At 44.3% G+C, this 17,641-nt stretch overlaps 1 protein-coding gene across 9 annotated transcripts in view; it reads left to right on the forward strand.

The window, feature by feature from the left end:
- The window catches only part of SPAG16 (sperm associated antigen 16), a 253,165-nt gene that overhangs the window by 66,435 nt on the left and 169,089 nt on the right, over positions 1 to 17,641 (forward strand). For 5 of the 9 annotated variants that reach the window (XR_015053718.1, XM_085865933.1, XM_085865902.1 and 2 more), the window contains exons 2-4: positions 2,141 to 2,190; positions 10,320 to 10,415; positions 12,118 to 12,245. Coding sequence is in view for 7 of the 9 variants with exons in the window: in XM_085865933.1 (XP_085722059.1) it covers positions 2,141 to 2,190; positions 10,320 to 10,415; positions 12,118 to 12,245 (274 nt within the window). In the remaining 2 variants the exon portion in view is untranslated. Of the gene's footprint in view, positions 1 to 552; positions 929 to 2,140; positions 2,191 to 10,319; positions 10,416 to 12,117; positions 12,246 to 16,632; positions 16,740 to 17,641 lie in introns of those variants that run through there. The other 4 variants (XM_085865943.1, XM_085865910.1, XM_085865921.1 and 1 more) reach the window with 3 other exon arrangements.

A 17,641-nucleotide genomic window follows, 5' to 3' on the forward strand; every position in this document is an offset into this window, starting at 1 on the left:
TTGTCCGTCCGGTGGGCGACGTGCCGCGATTCGAGTTACGTGGCCGTTCGCACGCCGGCGGGCGCGAATCCGCAACAATATATATATATATATATATATATATATATATATATATATATATATATATATATATATATATATATATATATATATATATATATATATATATATATATATATATATATATATATATATGTATATGTGTGTGTGTATATATGTATATGTGTGTGTGTATATATGTATATGTGTGTGTGTATATATGTATATATATATATATATATATATATATATATATATATATATATATATATATATATATATATATATATATATATATATATATATATATATATATGTGTGTGTGTATATATACATATGTATATGTATATATGTGTATATGTATATATATATATATACACACAAGATGACCCGTGAACCCGTTGGGTTTCCGTTGTGACAGCGGTTGATAGAAAAATCATTACTTGATAGAGATAGAAGAGTACTTGACTGAATGTAAAATTTAATTTCTAATAATTATTTTCGTTGCCCGATTTGAACGAAACTTGATATTGCGCATCAATTTGAAAAAAAAAAAAAAACACGGAGAAAAGAAAGTCGAATAAATTATTGTGTGTAATCTTCCAAATACAATTGTATTTCTGACTGAACATGGAAGTATTACATCAAAATGGAGATGTTTCTTTTATGCTTAAAAATAAATCGTTCTTTGTCTCTACTAAATGTTTGAGATTTTTAAAATAAATCATTTCAAGAAAAAAAAAAATAGCTCCAGCGAACTATACCGCTAAGGTTGTTTGCATTGATCAAGCACTACCGAAGAGTACGTGACTGAATCGAGAATTGATTTTAATAATTTTTTCGTTGCCTGATTTGAAGGAAGCTTGAGACTGCACACCGCAGGAGAATGGTGAGTAAGGTGGCACTAAAATTTTTCCGCTATCGTGTACCGTTTTTGGCTTTATTTCGGTAACATACATACATACATACATACATATATACAAGATGAGAGTTTCAGTAATATATCGATATAAATGTATATTTATATATTTTCAGAGAAATGAACAGGATATAACACCATAAATATTTGTGGAAGACCCTCTCGACAGCAGGCCCGTGCTGCTCCTATGGTTGGCAGCGAGTGCCCCGGAAGCAGTGGGGGAAAGAGAGTGGCACTAGTACATGTGCAAGAATTGCATTGCTCAACTGGTGGGTCACCCAAATAGCTCAGATGGCAGAGCACTGGTATGGTTCTCCATATGACCTGGGTTTGATTCCTGGTCTGGGCTTGGAACATGGTCTGGGCTTGGTCGCCTCTTACAACACAGGGATATGGTACACCTATTTTAACTAGGGTATACACTGACCAGGGTTGCGTCAGGAAGGGCATCCGGCGTAAAACATGTGCCAAATCACGATGCGGATCATACGGATGATCCGCTGTGGCGACCCCTAACGGGAGCAGCCGAAAGAAGAAGAAGATATATATATATATATATATATATATATATATATATATATATATATATATATATATATATATATATATATATATATATATATATATACATGGAGAAGCAGAGCACTAAGTGAAATTGGTTTCACCTATTTGTAATCTCCAGTGTGATATTCAAACTGAATAGATATCTCATACCAATTTGAACAGGTCACCTCTCCCCACTGTTGTAGGGAACTTGACTGAAGGTGCAGGCTTTTGCAATTTTTTCATAATGCCAGTGATAACTTGCGTACTCTTTAGTGACACAACTTGAATGAACATTATGGTGTATTTGACATCCAACCACATCCAGTGTTGGTAGATGGATTGTTTGGCTTTTCATGCTTCCGATGCATGAAGCACATTGATTGCACGCCCTGCATGTGAAATATCAGGGTGACATTTTATAGATGGGTTGTGATTCGATCCCAGGATAGACAGCCAAAGGGCAAATGCACATACCTTTAAGCTATATATTTAATTATTTTTATTCAAGGTGATAAAAAGTTAAAGCAATATACATATTGTTTTTTATGGTGTTCCTCCTGCTGAGAAATTTTAAATTGATCTTGTCCTGAAATCAAGCTAAAACATCCAGAATTCATACCTTAGCCCTCATCTCAGAACTGACCATTGTTGAAGATCCAGAAGACAGCCAGTATGACTACGACGAGGTATGCTTGACAGGATATTTGTTTAAATAATAGAATGGCATATATCACATTATCCATAATAGTCACCTAACACAGGGAAGGAAGTACAGCATCAATAATTGTCAGTGTGTGCAAGTAAATTTTCACCTCATCAATGAGTCTGTCTGGTTGTATTATGCTGAATATAATGAGCTATTGAAAAGAGTTGTAAACTGAATGGTTGATAATGTGATGATGTAATTCACATGGTCACTGTGATCATCATGGAACTGGAAATACAAAACAGGAACACAAATAATAATAATAGTTTTTAATTGTGATCAAAAAAAAAAAACCTTCAGTTTTTTGAGGACAGTAATTGAAATTATTACCGTTCTTCTTCTTCTTCTTCTTCTTCTTCTTCTTCTTCTTCTTCTTCTTCTTCTTCTTCTTCTTCTTCTTCTTCTTCTTCTTCTTCTTCTTCTTCTTCTTCTTCTTCTTCTTCTTCTTCTTCTTCTTCTTCTTCTTCTTCTTCTTCTTCTTCTTCTTCTTCTTCTTCTTCTTCTTCTTCTTCTTCTTCTTCTTCTTCCTCTTCCTCTTCCTCTTCCTCTTCCTCTTCCTCTTCCTCTCCTTCTTCTCCTTCTTCTCCTTCTTCTCCTTCTTCTCCTTCTTCTCCTTCTTCTCCTTCTTCTCCTTCTTCCTCCTCCTTCTCCTCCTTCTCCTCCTCCTCCTCCTCCTCCTCCTCCTCCTCCTCCTCCTCCTCTCCTCCTCCTCCTCCTCCTCCTCCTCCTCCTCCTCCTCCTCCTCCTCCTCCTCCTCCTCCTCCTCCTCCTCCTCCTCCTCCTCCTCCTCCTCCTCCTCCTCCTCCTCCTCCTCCTCCTCCTCCTCCTCCTCCTCCTCCTCCTCCTCCTCCTCCTCCTCCTCCTCCTCCTCCTCCTCCTCCTCCTCCTCCTCCTCCTCCTCCTCCTCCTCCTCCTCCTCCTCCTCCTCCTCCTCCTCCTCTCCTCCTCCTCCTCCTCCTCCTCCTCCTCCTCCTCCTCCTCCTCCTCCTCCTCCTCCTCCTCCTCCTCCTCCTCCTCCTCCTCCTCCTCCTCCTCCTCCTCCTCCTCCTCCTCCTCCTCCTCCTCCTCCTCCTCCTCCTCCTCCTCCTCCTCCTCCTCCTCCTCCTCCTCCTCCTCCTCCTCCTCCTCCTCCTTATTTTTCGATGATGCCAATACACTGTCCACCGATGAGCTCAACTAAAATTGTGGGCCATTTATTTATTACAAAACAGATTTGTGAGTGATGGGTGGATGATGGGAAGATGCGCAGAAAAAAAAAAGTCAGCTATAGATCTGAGTCATGTGTACATTGTCCACAGTGAGGAATGGTGCGTTGGGGTATTGCGAGTGAACAAGTCATGATTGTCGCTTAAGAAGAACACAATATATATATATATATATATATATATATATATATATATATATATGTATGTATACGAGGTCCTGAAAGGTAACGGGACTGAGCCTGCTGTGTGCTCCACTGACACAACTTGAATGAACGGGTTGCGTCACAGTCTTTCGCAACATTCCAGCAATATATCTGATTGGTGATGGTTGACTGTGCTCATTGTGTGATTTTTTTTACAGGTCGTGCTTTTCACGTTGTCTAGTCCGAGTCGTCGTGCTATGAGTCATGAGCAGAGAGCCAGTCTGAAGTTTCTTGCCAAGCTTGGAAAAACACCTTCCGAATCATTCGCAATGCTGTAGCAAATCTACAGGGACAAAACGATGTCACGTACACGTGCATTTGAATGGCACAAGAGGTTCAAAGAGGGACGAGAGGGGGTTGAAGATGATCCACAGTCTGGAAGAACTTCAACGAGCAGAACGGCGGACAACATCAAGCGTGTGAAGCAGATGGTGCGCGCAGATCGTCGACTCATGGTGCAGATGATTGCTGAGGAACTTTCCATCAACAAGGACACTGTCTGGATCATCATCACTGAAAATCTCTGACTGCGCAAGGTGTACCCAAAGATGGTCCCCAAGCTGTTGTCCAAGGACCAGAAACAGCAAAGAGTCACTGTCTGTCAAGGCATTATCGTGCGCCTCGAGGACAATCCAGACCTGCTTGGGAGTCATTACTGGCGATGAATCGTGGATATTTGAATACAATCCCAAGGCCAAACGGCAGAGTCGTCAGTGGAAAAGTCTGGTATCACCAACACCAATGAAAGCAAGGATGTCGAAGTCGAAGGTCAAAGTGATGCTCATCATGGTTTTTGACATAAAGGGCAACATCCACTTCGAGTTTCTACCACAGGGTCAAAGAGTGAATCAATACGTGTACAAGGAGATCTTCCGGCTCCTCATGAGATCAGTCCATGACAAGAGGAGGGATCTGTGGGAGAACAACGCCTGGGTGCTCCACCATGACAATGCCCCTGCTCACAGTGCCCTGAGCATCTGACAGTTTCTGGCAGAGAGGAACGTACCAACTCTGGAGCAACCCCCATATTCGCCAGACTTGAGCCCTTGTGAGTTTTTTCCTATTCCATATGCTCAAGGGGGTGATCAAGGGGAACCGATTTTCTGATGTGTAAGCAATCAAAAGGGCCATGACAACGGAGCTCTAGAGGATTCCAGAAGAAGTTTTCTGGGGGTGCATAGAAGTGTGGATAAAGAGGATGGACAAGTGTGTGAGACTGGAGGGAAACTATTTGGAAGGGGACAAGCTGTGATTTCAATATATTTTTTGGAATAAAATTTCTGTGAAGTCAGTCCCATTACCTGTTTTAGACGGACCTCGTATACTGCATATATATGTATCTATGGATATATGGATATATATATATATATATATATATATATATATATATATATATATATATATATATATATATATATTAAAGGAACCCCAGAATGAAAGGACTTCTTCCAGAGGATTGTTGAGAAAGTAGATGGGGGTGTTCTAAATGGTCCTTTCGGAGATACATGGTTGGAGTGTGAGATTTGTCAGGATTGAAAGACATGTTCCACGTGTTGGAGCAGTTTGTGATTTTACTCACATCTGCAGAGAGCGAAGAAACTGCTACTTGCCAGTCTGAGGGATGACAGATGGTATGGCAGAAGGTGGAGTCATCAGCAAAGAGAGAAAGAGGTTTTTCCAGAGTCACAGAGATCATTGATGAAAACGAGAAAAGAACAGGGCCCAGAACGCTGCTTTGAGGAACTCCACCCTGGACAGGAAGAGGGGATGAAAGAACTCCATTTCGGGCCACACGTTGACTGTGACAGGAGAGGAAGCTTGTGAGCCATGAGTGGAGATGGCCTTGGATACTGTCGGAAGAGAGTTTGGTGAGGAGGGCAGGGTGCCAGACCGTGTCAAAAGCACGCGAGATGTCTCGGGATATGGCTCTGATTTCATGTCTGGCATTGAGGACCTCCATCCATTGTTGGGAGAGCAGAAGCAGAATATCCAGGGTAAAGTGATCTGGTCTAAAACCAAATTGATGATCGGAAATCAAGCCATTGGAGAAGAGGAAGGATTTAATGTCTGAAGTGATAATGGATTCCATGATCTTGCTGATTATTGGGAGAAGGCTGATTGATCTGTAGTTGCAGGGATCTGTTTTTTCACATTTTTTTATGCAGGGTGGTAACCTTGAGAAAGTGATAGGGTGAATAGACAGAGAGAGGGTGAACAAGAGCAGAGGAGCAGGTTTTTAGAAGACATGGGCTGATGCCGTCTGCACCTGTTGCAGAATCTGATTCATGGTTTGACAGCAAGCTCTCCACTTTGTCGGAAGAAAAGGACACAGAGTCCAGTGACAGTTGGGTGAGACTGGGTAAGGAGGAGGAGAGGATATTGGGACCATACTCTGTGCAGAACGTTGGTGCGGCTTAAGCAGTCTCCTTGGCTATTGGGCACAAACCTGGACGGGTCACCACTCCGACAAAGTATACCCGCATGCTGGCACTCATTTTGCCGACCTCGGAAGGATGAGAGGCCGAGTTAACCCCACCTGGTATTAATTCAACAGCTGAGTGGAATTTGAACTCTGGCCCCTAGGATCCAAAGCCCGCCACCCTAACCATTAAGCCAAACCAGGCATGACTGGGTAAGGTGGGTAGAGAAAGTGATGGGTTTTGGACACAACATTTCGATGCAAACACCAAGTTTAGGCATTCAGTGTTTTCACGTGTGGTATCAGCAGTGCGGCTGTTTGAGATAAGGGAGGGGGTGGAGGGGGAACATATACCAGAAACAGATTTGATAAGATGCCACCAGAATTTGGAGGATGGAGAGAGGTTTGAGAGTTCAGACTTGAGTTTAGAAAGATGTTGTTTTCTGGCTCACCTGAGGGTAGATACACACTTGTTTCGAGCTTTATGGAAGGAACTGAGATTACCCTCAGTTGGGTTTGCTTTCCATGAAGCAAAGGCAAGTTGTTTTAGGACAACTGCCTTGCCACAGGGTTCAGTGAACCATGGGTGGGAGGAAGGGTAGGACAACTGAAGAGGGGTTAAATCTGTGCATGAGGGAGAGCAAGTTTCTTTGAAAGAATTCCCAGGATGAGTTGATGTTAGAGAAAGTAGTGATGAGAGACCACTCTCGAAGCTTGTTGGCTGCTTGGAGACTCTGCCAGTCGGCTTGAGTGAAATGCCAGACTCGACGGCGGTGAGGTGGTTCTCTGATAATAGCCCGAGAGATGTCCACTTTGACAAGCACGTGGTCAGTAGAACCGATTGGAGCAGAGGAAGAACAGCAGATATTTTCAGGGAAATGTCTAAATCAGATCCAGAAAAAATAGAGTAACATTGGTTGAGATCCGGGTCGGGAAGTTGACCAATTGAATCAGTCCCAATGAGTTGCGGAAGTCTTTTGTGGAAGTGCCATGACAGGTAAGAGAGCTACCCACACCTAGCCAACTGGCATGATGACAACTGAAGTCACCACATATAAGGAAGAGAGCGTTTGGATGAGAAGATAGAAGTTGGTCCATGTTTTTGGATGGTGAGGTGTAAATGGAGTCATCACTGTTTGGTGGACGGTACAGTACACATACAAACATGAGGTAGGAGTGGAGGGGAAGCCATAGCCAGAGGTGTTCCTTGGGGTGTGGGGGAATTAGGGCAGTGCATGGAGAGTGAGGAATAGAGTCTTTGATGAAGAGAGCAACTCCTCCACCAGGACAAGGCTCAGGTCTGTCATACCGTATTTGGGAGTAACCAGGGAGAGATACTTGGGAGTCAGAGACGTCTTGAGGGAGGAAAGTTTCTGTTTGGCAGATTATGTCTGGTTTGTCAGTGGCAACCTGAAGGGAAAGATCTGTAAGGTCTGAGCGAAGCCCCGGATATTTGCGGTAAGAAGAGTTGTTGAAAGAGTGTGGGTGATCGCAGGAGAGCGGGCCAGATGAGGAGGAGAAAAGGCTCTGTGGTGCTGGGGGAGAGGGGGGGGCAAGAGAGGAGGCAGAAGGCAGTTGAGGATTTGAGGAGGTGGAGGGATGAGATGGAGGTGAGAGGGCAGGGGAAGGAGGCAGCTTTGTGGATGTGAGGGAGGGCAACTTTGAGAAGGGTGAGTGAGGGTGTGAATGGCAGGAGAAGGGTGAGTGGGGAGTATTGAGGGAGAAACGTGAGGGGGGGGGTTTGAGGAAGGTGAGAGGGAAGCTTGGAGGGAGAAGAGTGTGGTGGTTGCTTTGAAAGAGGGGTTAGTTGGCACTGAAGTTGGAAAAAAAGAATGGTTGATGGAAAGCAAACATTCATTGCAAACTGGGTTTTCCTTTTTTAATTTTTAGGTCAAAATGTGATTAAAGACATTTCTTGAGGATGCAATAAAGGCGAATTAAGATAATGGAGAGAAGAAACGTTGTAACAGTTGGATTTTTTTGGCAAGGTATGAAGGAAAGGTCGAATTGAGAGCAGTCTGTTGAAATAGAAATGGAGTTGTGAATTATGATGCAGTAATGAGAACCACACTTGTGAAAGAGGAAGATCAAGCATTATAAGAGATCATTTTTATTATCATTATTATTTTTGATGGAGTTTTCATCAGATTAGGTAATGGAAAGGTTGTCGAAAAAATCGTGAGTTGTATGGTGAATTTGGATTGGTAAACACAGAGGGTGGAAACAGAACGCGTAGTTACGGGAGAAGTACATAGCTATTGGAGGTGTATAGTCAAAAGTGAATTTATTTCTTTATTTATTTTTATTAAGGATTGCGCAAGATTCGGAACAGGGAAGGTTGAAGTAAAATCGTGGAGGTGTATGGTGAATTTGGAACAGTAAACGCGGAGTGAAGCTGATGGATCAATGAAAAGTATCAGGAAGATAGAGAGACAAATGGTTGCAGGGGTAAAGATAGAAAGAACACAAGGAAATTATGATTTTTGATGGATTTTTGAAGATTAGGGAAGATTCGGGAATGGTAGGTTGTCGAAGAAATCGTGAAGGTAATGGTAAGAGTGGGTCAGCTCAAGTAGAATAAAGATGGTTCGCCAGAAGAAGAAAAAGAAGAAGAAGAAGGAGGAGGAGGAGAAGGATCAGGACTCATGGGTATGCAGGGAGAAAGGTCGTTTTTTTTCTTTTAAATTTAAGACAAGAAACTGTTTTCTTGGGGTGTTGGGAAAGAGGGGAAAATACGTCTTTCAATCCTGGCATACGTCTTGGCATACGTCTTTCAATCCTGGCAAATCTCACACTCTCACTATCTCTCTCCAAAAGGACTGTCTGGCAAACCCTCCGATCTACTTTCTTGACAATCTTCTTGAGAAAGTTCAGTCCCTCAAACTCCTTCGTCTCACTATTAGCCATGATCTTTCTTGGGCAAACCACATTTCAAAGTTTGTCTCCAAAACTGGCTGCCGACAGGGTGTTCTTTGTTTCTGCTGGCCACATGCAGTTCACCATCAACCCCCATCTGGTGAAGCGACCTAAATCGATGATTACTGCTTACCTCCATTCATTTGTTCCTCTTTTTCCCCACTCTTAAAACCAACTTCCAGATTATCTTCAACGTCATCCTCCCTCCAGGTCTTCAAGACAGCTGTTCACCACCATCTCAGATCGTCCCCAATCCAAAACCTTTTTTTTACCCTCGTTAATCCCACCCCAGCCCAATCCCATATCCTTCCAAATTTCGAGTTTTCCCTCCTTGTGTATCCATCTTCTGCCCTCCATTTCTCTCCACACCCATTGTTTGTCCCAGTCTGCCCTATCTTGGTCTTAAACTGTTCGTGTTTACCCCCTCTCTCTATTGTTCCTTTTGTCCTGTTGCATCCTGATCCATTCAGTGTACTCATATTACGTTGCTCTTCCATTAGCCTCGTCTATGTATCCAAAAAGTAGAGGTTTAAGATCAGTGCAGGACTGATAAGGACAGTAAAGGGAGACTCATAGCTAATGATAGTGACTTGAATGACATACCAAATGATTATCTTGAATATACAGTGCAGAAGAAAGGGTAATGGAGCATGCCAAAACCATCAATTGTCTTAACTAAGGAGCATGGCATTATAAGTTTATAGGTTTATCTTCAGGAGGAGGGAATTATTGAAACCATAATTTCATAGAAAGTGAGACAGCATTGAAAGGCTAAGTATTATCAGGGATAGTCAGCATGGCGTTAAGAAAAGTAAATTGTGTTTCACTTATTGGAGTTTTTTTGAGAAGGAAACTTGATGGGTAGATGGTGGTTGTGCAGCAGATCTGGTTAACTTATAATTTCAGAAATTTTTTAATGAGAAGGACAATTGGAATGTGATTAAATCATTACCCTTAATAAGTCACAGTATATGGGGTATGGATGTTTCTTTTTAATTGGATCATCAATATACTGAGTACCTTGCTTTTTAATGGAAACAAATACTTCCTGTTTGGTCGAGGTTTCCAATGCAAACTCTGCATGGGATTACATAGGAGGGACCGAGAGGGGTGGAGGGGGCTCTATTTTCATGCCATAATTTCGTAATAATAAATCGATGGCCCATATGTTCTCTCATCAATTTGCTGCCCTCCACCCATTGCCAGCCTGCCCAGTTCCCACTTTCTGTGTCCCACATCTTCCGAGACTTCAGAGAGCCTCAATCTTGCATTACAAAAAGATTTGTCACTGTCAGTAAAATGATTAGGTTTGGTTTTGATGATATTGTGTATAGTGTTACTGCAGTCTGTCACAACCTTTTTTCAGGTGTCAGTGGAAGACCTTGCAACCATCCCAAATGGGGAAGAGGACCTCGAAACTACCCTGAAGAGCATTCGAGAATATGAAGATGAAAATTCAAAGGTATGCATCAGGATTATAGTGAAGCCTGGTGTTGGCTTAGCGGTTAGGGTGGCTGGCTTGGGATCTTAGGGTCCCGAGTTCAAGCTCATGTTACCTGTTGAATTAACACCAGGTGGGGTTTGACTCCACTTGTCATCCTTCTGAGGTCGGTGACATGAGTACCAATGTATTGGTGATCGGGGTATTGCATCAGTGGCATGGCCATGCCCTCAGTCAATGATGCGACCTGCAGCCTTGAGTTGCATACAGAGGAGGAGGCTTATAGCAAGTAAATAAAAAACGATAATCACATTTTAATTAATAGCAGCTTTATAGCTTTGGAAAGACACAACTTTTTTATGAAATGAAAAATCAGTACTATCTCCCCACATTCCAGTTTCATTTTCACATGAAGAAGGGAAAAGCAATCCGAATAAATTGTGAAACCATGCTGATGAAGTAGTTCAGAGGTGGTGTACTTACATTTCAGATGTCCCTTCTGGGTTTGATTCGCAACCGAACTATAATTTTCATTCTGGTGCTTCACAGGGCAGGTGTTGCATCAATCAGTTTTCTGTCTATTGGAGGTACATTATATCGGGTGTCCGATATGTTAGCATTATGCAGTATGTTGGACTATTGGATCTTGTTCATAAAACATTTCGACCACTCCTCGTATCTCATAATCAGCCCCTTATATTCCAGGGTAATGAAGGAACCTTTCATTGAGAAATATGATATAACTTGAGAAATGAACTGAGAAATATGAAATATCATGATTGGAATCTCCCACGATGAAGTCGAAACACAAGGTCTATTTGCTCATCTCAGACAACTCAGTTTTTTTTTTTACCACCTTCTCTTCCGGTCTCGTTCCCTTTGTTTTCATGCACGGTGACACATCAATGTGTCCACCGTCTCGGATGGACGTTCAATTTGGCGTTCCATCTGCCAGCATTATTTGGTGGACATTAACAATCCTCCCGTGCCCTTCATGAATAGCGGGCGAGCCATTGCTGGCACCCAGAACACATTATAAATTCTTGCTGTAACCTACAGAGTACGTGCACCAGCTGAACATTGTGCCCCTGCAAGAGCTGATACTAACCCGCAGCCACGTGCTGTATACGGACGATGAGGACTTCTCTCTTATATGCCATGTTTGGTCCTCTTGTCTCTTATATACCATCTTTTTCAACTCAGTTTATATTGTCCGAGTTTTTATCTGCTCTTGATGGAATTTTTTCACTCAATATGCATACATCAGCTTTTCTTTATATGCACTCCTTCCTTCGTTACCTTTTTGCAAAATAACCTGCAATTTGTTTTTGCTTCCCATTCTTGTTTGGGAAAATGATGCATAAATGTTGGGTCGTGTGCCTATTTTCTGGCAGTGATTTCCTCTTGTAATTTGAAATTACAGGTTCAAAATGAAGCAACTTAAAAGGTTGACATATAACAATTATAAATGTCACATTAAAGTTGAAGAAGATTTATATGTGCAGGAATACATTTCATTTATTTGCCCAACATTAATACCTTTTCCTGAATAAAATGTTATGTGTTCCCATGTATTGGAGCGAAAATCCATAAATTTATTGATCACATCTCAGACTTTGGGTGACTCGGCCTCAGGGTAAGTCAGCTCAACTCACCCAAAAACAGAAATAAACACACAGTTTAGTCTGGCTAACTTAACCTCACTTGTGGTTTGTTTGTGCAGTTGAAAGAAACAACTCTTCCCGTTGAAGACAAGCGTCCCGTGAAGACAGAAGTGGCTGATGACTTTGTGAGAAACTTTCTGTTCAGTATGGCGATGAAAAAGACATTGAACTGCTTTCAAAATGAATGGTGGGTGAACAAGAAACATTGTGAGTGCTCTTTTTCTCATTCAGGGCAATCCCTTTACTTTATATTCATGTAGAAAGGAGAAAAGACATAGGGAGATATGGTGGGGGGAGGAGAGAGATATGGTGGGGGGAGGAGGGAGATATGGTGGGGGGAGGAGGAAGATATGGTGGGGGAGGAGGGAGACGGCTAGTCATGCTGACAAGTAGAGAGAGGTTTTGAGGGGTGGGTTCAGGCTGGAACATAATTGGGTACATACAGGGTGGATAAATGGTTGAGGGGTTTGCATATGTACATTTCAGTATATACATATATATATATATATATATATATATATATATATATATATATATATATATATATATATATTAGGGTGTGTCTAATGACGACATGAAAAATTTAAGTTTGATATTTTATATCGGCCAGGTAAAATTTGTGTGCCACTTTATACAAAAACAGGTCAGGTCAGGTATGGGAGCATGTGCCAGTACAGCGCGTCGCTGCGTCCACTTTCCGCTGGTACTCCAGGGGCCTCCGTCTGGCCATCCCCCAGGCAGATGCCAGGCCCATCCCCATCTCCTTGAGATGATGGTCAACCTGCTGCAACCACGAGGCATTTGGTCGGCCCACTGGCCTCCTCCACTCATGAGACTCCCTCGCTGAGAAAATCTGGTGAGCAGGATCAGCGTCAGGAAAATGAGCCACATGTCCATACAGCCGCAACTGACGCTCACGGACTATGCAGGTAACAAATCTCATCCGAGTTTCTCTCAGCAACCGCTCGTTGGACACAAAATCCGACCAGCGATAGCCAAGGATTCTCCGAAGAGACCTGGTACCAAAGGAATTAAGTCTCCGACTCAGATCCTTGGTCAGAGTCCAAGTCTCGCATCCATATAGCAAGACTGGAAGTACCAAGGACCTGAAGACTCGGACTTTCGTCGTCCCGCACAGGTACCGGCAGCGCCACACCCCATGATCCAGTGAATCCATGACTCCCCAGGCCCGATCCAGACGTCTATTGACCTCTGACTCGCAGCCAGCAGAGACATGAATATCACTGCCAAGGTAAGTGAATCTCTCCACGACCTCAACATCCTCACCACAAACAGACACAGACAGGACAGCAGCATCCAAGATGTCATCGAAAGCCTGGATCTTAGTTTTGACCCAAGAAACCCGTAATCCCAGCGGCTCCGACTCTTCATTCAGCACCTCGAGGGCCCCCAAAAGGATGTCTAAAGTCTCCGCAAAGATGACTGCATCATCTGCAAAATCAAGGTCCGAGATCTTGACATTCCCAAACGATGCACCGCAGCTAGATCTCTCTGACATCCTCCCTAAAATCCAGTCCATACAAGTGCTGAAAAGTGTGGGGGCCAGTACACACCCCTGATGAACTCCAGTAACAACTGGAAATAAGTCAGAGATGGTACCACCACACTTCACAGCACTCTCAGTACCGGAGTAGAGTTCAGACATCAGATCGATCAGTTTTGGTGGCATCCCACGAAGACCAAGGATCCTCCAGAGGACATCCCGATTCACTGAATCGAACGCTTTACAGAGATCAACATAGGCTGCAAGCAGCCCCTGCTGAAATTCTCGTCTGCGTTCGGTGAGGACACGAAGGGCAAGGATACGGTCAATCGTTGACCTCTTTGGTGTAAAGCCTGACTGCTCTGGATGCTGGTGCTCAAGCAGATGGTGGCGAACCCTATCAAGAATTTTCCGAGCAAAGACCTTGCCCGGCACTGAGAGCGTCACCCCTCGGTAGTTGTTGCAGTCTTGGCGATCACCCTTCCCTTTCCAGAGAGGGACAACAAGGCCCCTCTTCCAGTCAGTTGGGATGATGCCTGTGTTCCAGGTGGATCACAGAACTGCATGCAACGACACGAGTGCAGCATTTCCACCAGCCTTGAGAAGTTCAGCATGGATGCCACAGATCCCTGGAGCTTTGCTCCGTTTCAACTGGTTCATCGCAGCCCGTGTTTCCACAAGCGAAGGTGGACCACAGTTGATTCGAGGGTCAGCAACAGGGATTGTAACACCCTTGACGTCCAACTCGACAGCTGGGGGATCAGCCTGGTACAACCGCTCAAAGTAACCGGCCCAGCGGGCCTTCACTTCAGACTCCTCTGTCAAGAGCCTAACACTCTCCGCTCGAACTGCAGTGCTCCGAGGGATGGGCTTGGATGAACGCAATGCGCGAATTCCCCTGTAAGCGGGACGAGAATCACCTGTCCACAGGTGATGCTCTACCCCCTCACAGATTCCTCGCACATAGGCCTCCTTGTCCACCCTCAGTGCACGTACAGTTTTACGCCTCAGCTCCCTGAACAGCTCAGCTCTGCCATTCAGCCTGGCCCTGCGACTCTGGTCAATGGTATCCAGTGTCCCTTGAGAGACAAAATTCTTCTTTGCCCTGCGGTGAGCTCCAAGACATCCACCGGCAACATCTAGGACGGTGGTCTTGAAGGCACTCCACAACTCTTCAGGACCCCCCAAAGCAACCAGACCCCCCAAGTGTCCACTCAGCCTGTTCGCAAACTCCTCAGCTACTCTCTCATCCCTGAGATTGCCAACATCCAGCCTTGGCTGGGATGGTACCATTCTCCAGGATTTAAGGTGCACCTTTAGAGTTGCTACAACAAGCCTGTGGTCAGTATTGAGGAACTGAGCACTCCGGTAGACCCTGCAGTTCTGGTTCATCCTCCAACGACCGTCAATAAGGACATGGTCAATCTCCTTTGCCACACCGCCAGCGTTGGAATACCAAGTCCAGCGATGAGCTTGTGGGCGCTGAAACCATGAACCAGCCACTCGAAGTCCATGACTTCTTGCAAAGTCAAGGAACTTAGTGCTATTCTGGTTCATAGTTCCTGACCCATGGGGACCAACACACACCTCATAACCGTCCCTATCAGTTCCAGTCGATGCATTGAAATCCCCCAAGACTAGAAGTGTATCTCGTCTGGGGCACTGATCAACCACAGACTCGAGCGTGGCGTAGAATGCATCCTTCACGGTGAGATCACTCGCCTCAGTCGGAGCATAAACAGAGACCAGGGAAATGACACCTAAGGAGTGACGAATCCTTAATCTCATAATACGCTCGTTGACCGGTGTTACCTCAATTATCATTGGGGTCAGCTTATTGGACACAGCTACAGCAACTCCTTGGGTATGGTAACCATCAGAGCGACCAGACCAATAGTAGGTGTAACCACCCACCATTATCTCGCCGCAATCCGGTCTCCGAACCTCAGAGAGAGCTGCAATCCCGATGTCCAAACGCTTGAGCTCAGATGATAACAGAGACAGGTGATCATCCTCTCTTAGGGATAGGACATTCCAGGCACCCACCCGAAGGGACCGCCTCAGGTTAACCCAAGGAGACCACCGTCTGGTTGTCGACACCTCAGCACCACTCCGACACACTCTCCCGCAATCTGACCCAGGGATGTTACCCCGTGGTTTCCCTCCTATCATCAAAGATTGGGGGTCCCGAGGGCTTTGCCCCAATCTCGTCATCCGGTGAGCTGCCCTGTGAAGGGAAGCTGCACAGGAGGTACTCCCACGGAGTGGGTTTTCAGATTTTTTTTGCGTTTTTGCGTTTTGCGGAATGAAGGGTTTTACGGTGGCCGGAGTGCAAATCCTGCCACCAACCTCCTAATGAAAGTAACCCAACTGCAGGAGGACGTCTGCAGACACAGTTGGGCACTAGATATGGATGGCCGTTGGCTCACAAGGAGCTCCTCCGCCCTTCGACAGGTTTTGTTTTTAATCCTGCTAGGTGTCCATATCCAAACACCCTCCTCACTAGAAAACCTGGTGGGGGAGATGGTTTCGTCGCCGACAACCCGACCATGGAACAGGTTAGTACAGGTTTACATGGTACCTGTAGCAGGTCACAGATCGAACCTGACCTGACACAAAAACACCATATCCAGAATTAAAACTTGATAGCACAACATTTACTACTTGATCCACAAGACCAAAGGTATACACAGTTGCACTCAAAGCCGGTCACTGCTGTGTTTACTGGCATTGTGGCCAGTGGCCACCCATAATATTTTTTTGTTGACACACCAAAGTAAAATAGATAAAACATAAATATTATTAATTTAAAGTTTTGTTTTTGAGTTACCCTCTCCAAAGACAGCCCTGCACAATGCACAGCACATCTTGCCTGCGAAGCCTGACAGTGCAAAGCAGCACCACACATTCGACCGACAGCTCACAATAAATTGTAACAATTTTATATCGCAGGGCATTGGCTGCAGCATACAGCTTTGTATTATTTATCTCGACTGCCTGTTGATGTAATCTTTGTGATGCTTATTCCATTCAATGTTTGGCTGTTTGCCATTGTTTGGCTTGTTTGCAGGTGAAATGGCGAAGTTAACTCGGAAAAAGACTGAGATTTGGTTGATTGGTGGCACAGAAGATCACTTCAGTTGTGCTAAGCTACCTTCACGAGGAGAGGTGCTCAAGGTGCTGTTTGATTTTCAGATACAGAAAGAACATAGTCTAAATGACAGTGTGAAGGAAACGGTCACAATGATCCTACAAATTTGGGAACGAGCACGGATACCAACGAGGGCTAATAATCATCTCTGGGATCAGCTACGATGTCTTCACAAGGAATGGCAGGGCCTGAAAAAAATATCACAAGGAAGTCAGCGACAGAAGAGGGAAAGCGTGATGCTTTCAGGGATTCTTTGGACAATGTCTGATATCGCACATGAACAGGCCATGACGATGATCAAGATAGAAGAGGATCGGCAGTTTTTGAAGGCTCAGCGTGAAAAAGGACGACATGGTTTGATTGCAAGAATTGACGTGAAACTCGCAAAGCAAGAAGAGAGAGCACTGGTGAGATCAGCAGCAGTTGCAGTGCGTGAGGAACAACATCATGCAAGCTCAGCAGCAGTGACAGATGTTGTAGTGCTTGATTCATCATCTGAGGAAACAGCATTATCTGCAGATAGCTCAGAAGAAGAACCAAAGAAACCTTCAACATCTTCTGGATCACGGCAGCGGAAAAGGGGAAAAATCTCTGTAGTTACACGTGAAGTTGCAGCAGCGCTAGATCGCACCAAAACCACCAGCAGGAATGCAACTTATATATTTTCTGCCATGGCTACGTCCGATCAGTTTACAGCACCAGTTCGTGAACTGATGATCAGTCCTTCTTCAGTCCAACGAGAAAGAAAAGTTCAACGTGCAGCTCTAGCAGCTGAGATTCGTGAATCTTTTCATCCACTCGTTCCACTAACATTGCACTGGGATGGCAAGATAATGCCCAATTACACAGGAACTGAACAACTGTCTGACATTTGTGCATCGACTTCCTATTATGGTGTCTGGCAAGGAGGTAACCAAGCTTCTTGCCA

This window comes from Eptatretus burgeri, chromosome 2, assembly GCF_056783735.1.
Source record: "Eptatretus burgeri isolate ZD-2024b chromosome 2, Ebu_testis_v1, whole genome shotgun sequence".
Lineage (NCBI taxonomy): Eukaryota > Metazoa > Chordata > Myxini > Myxiniformes > Myxinidae > Eptatretus > Eptatretus burgeri.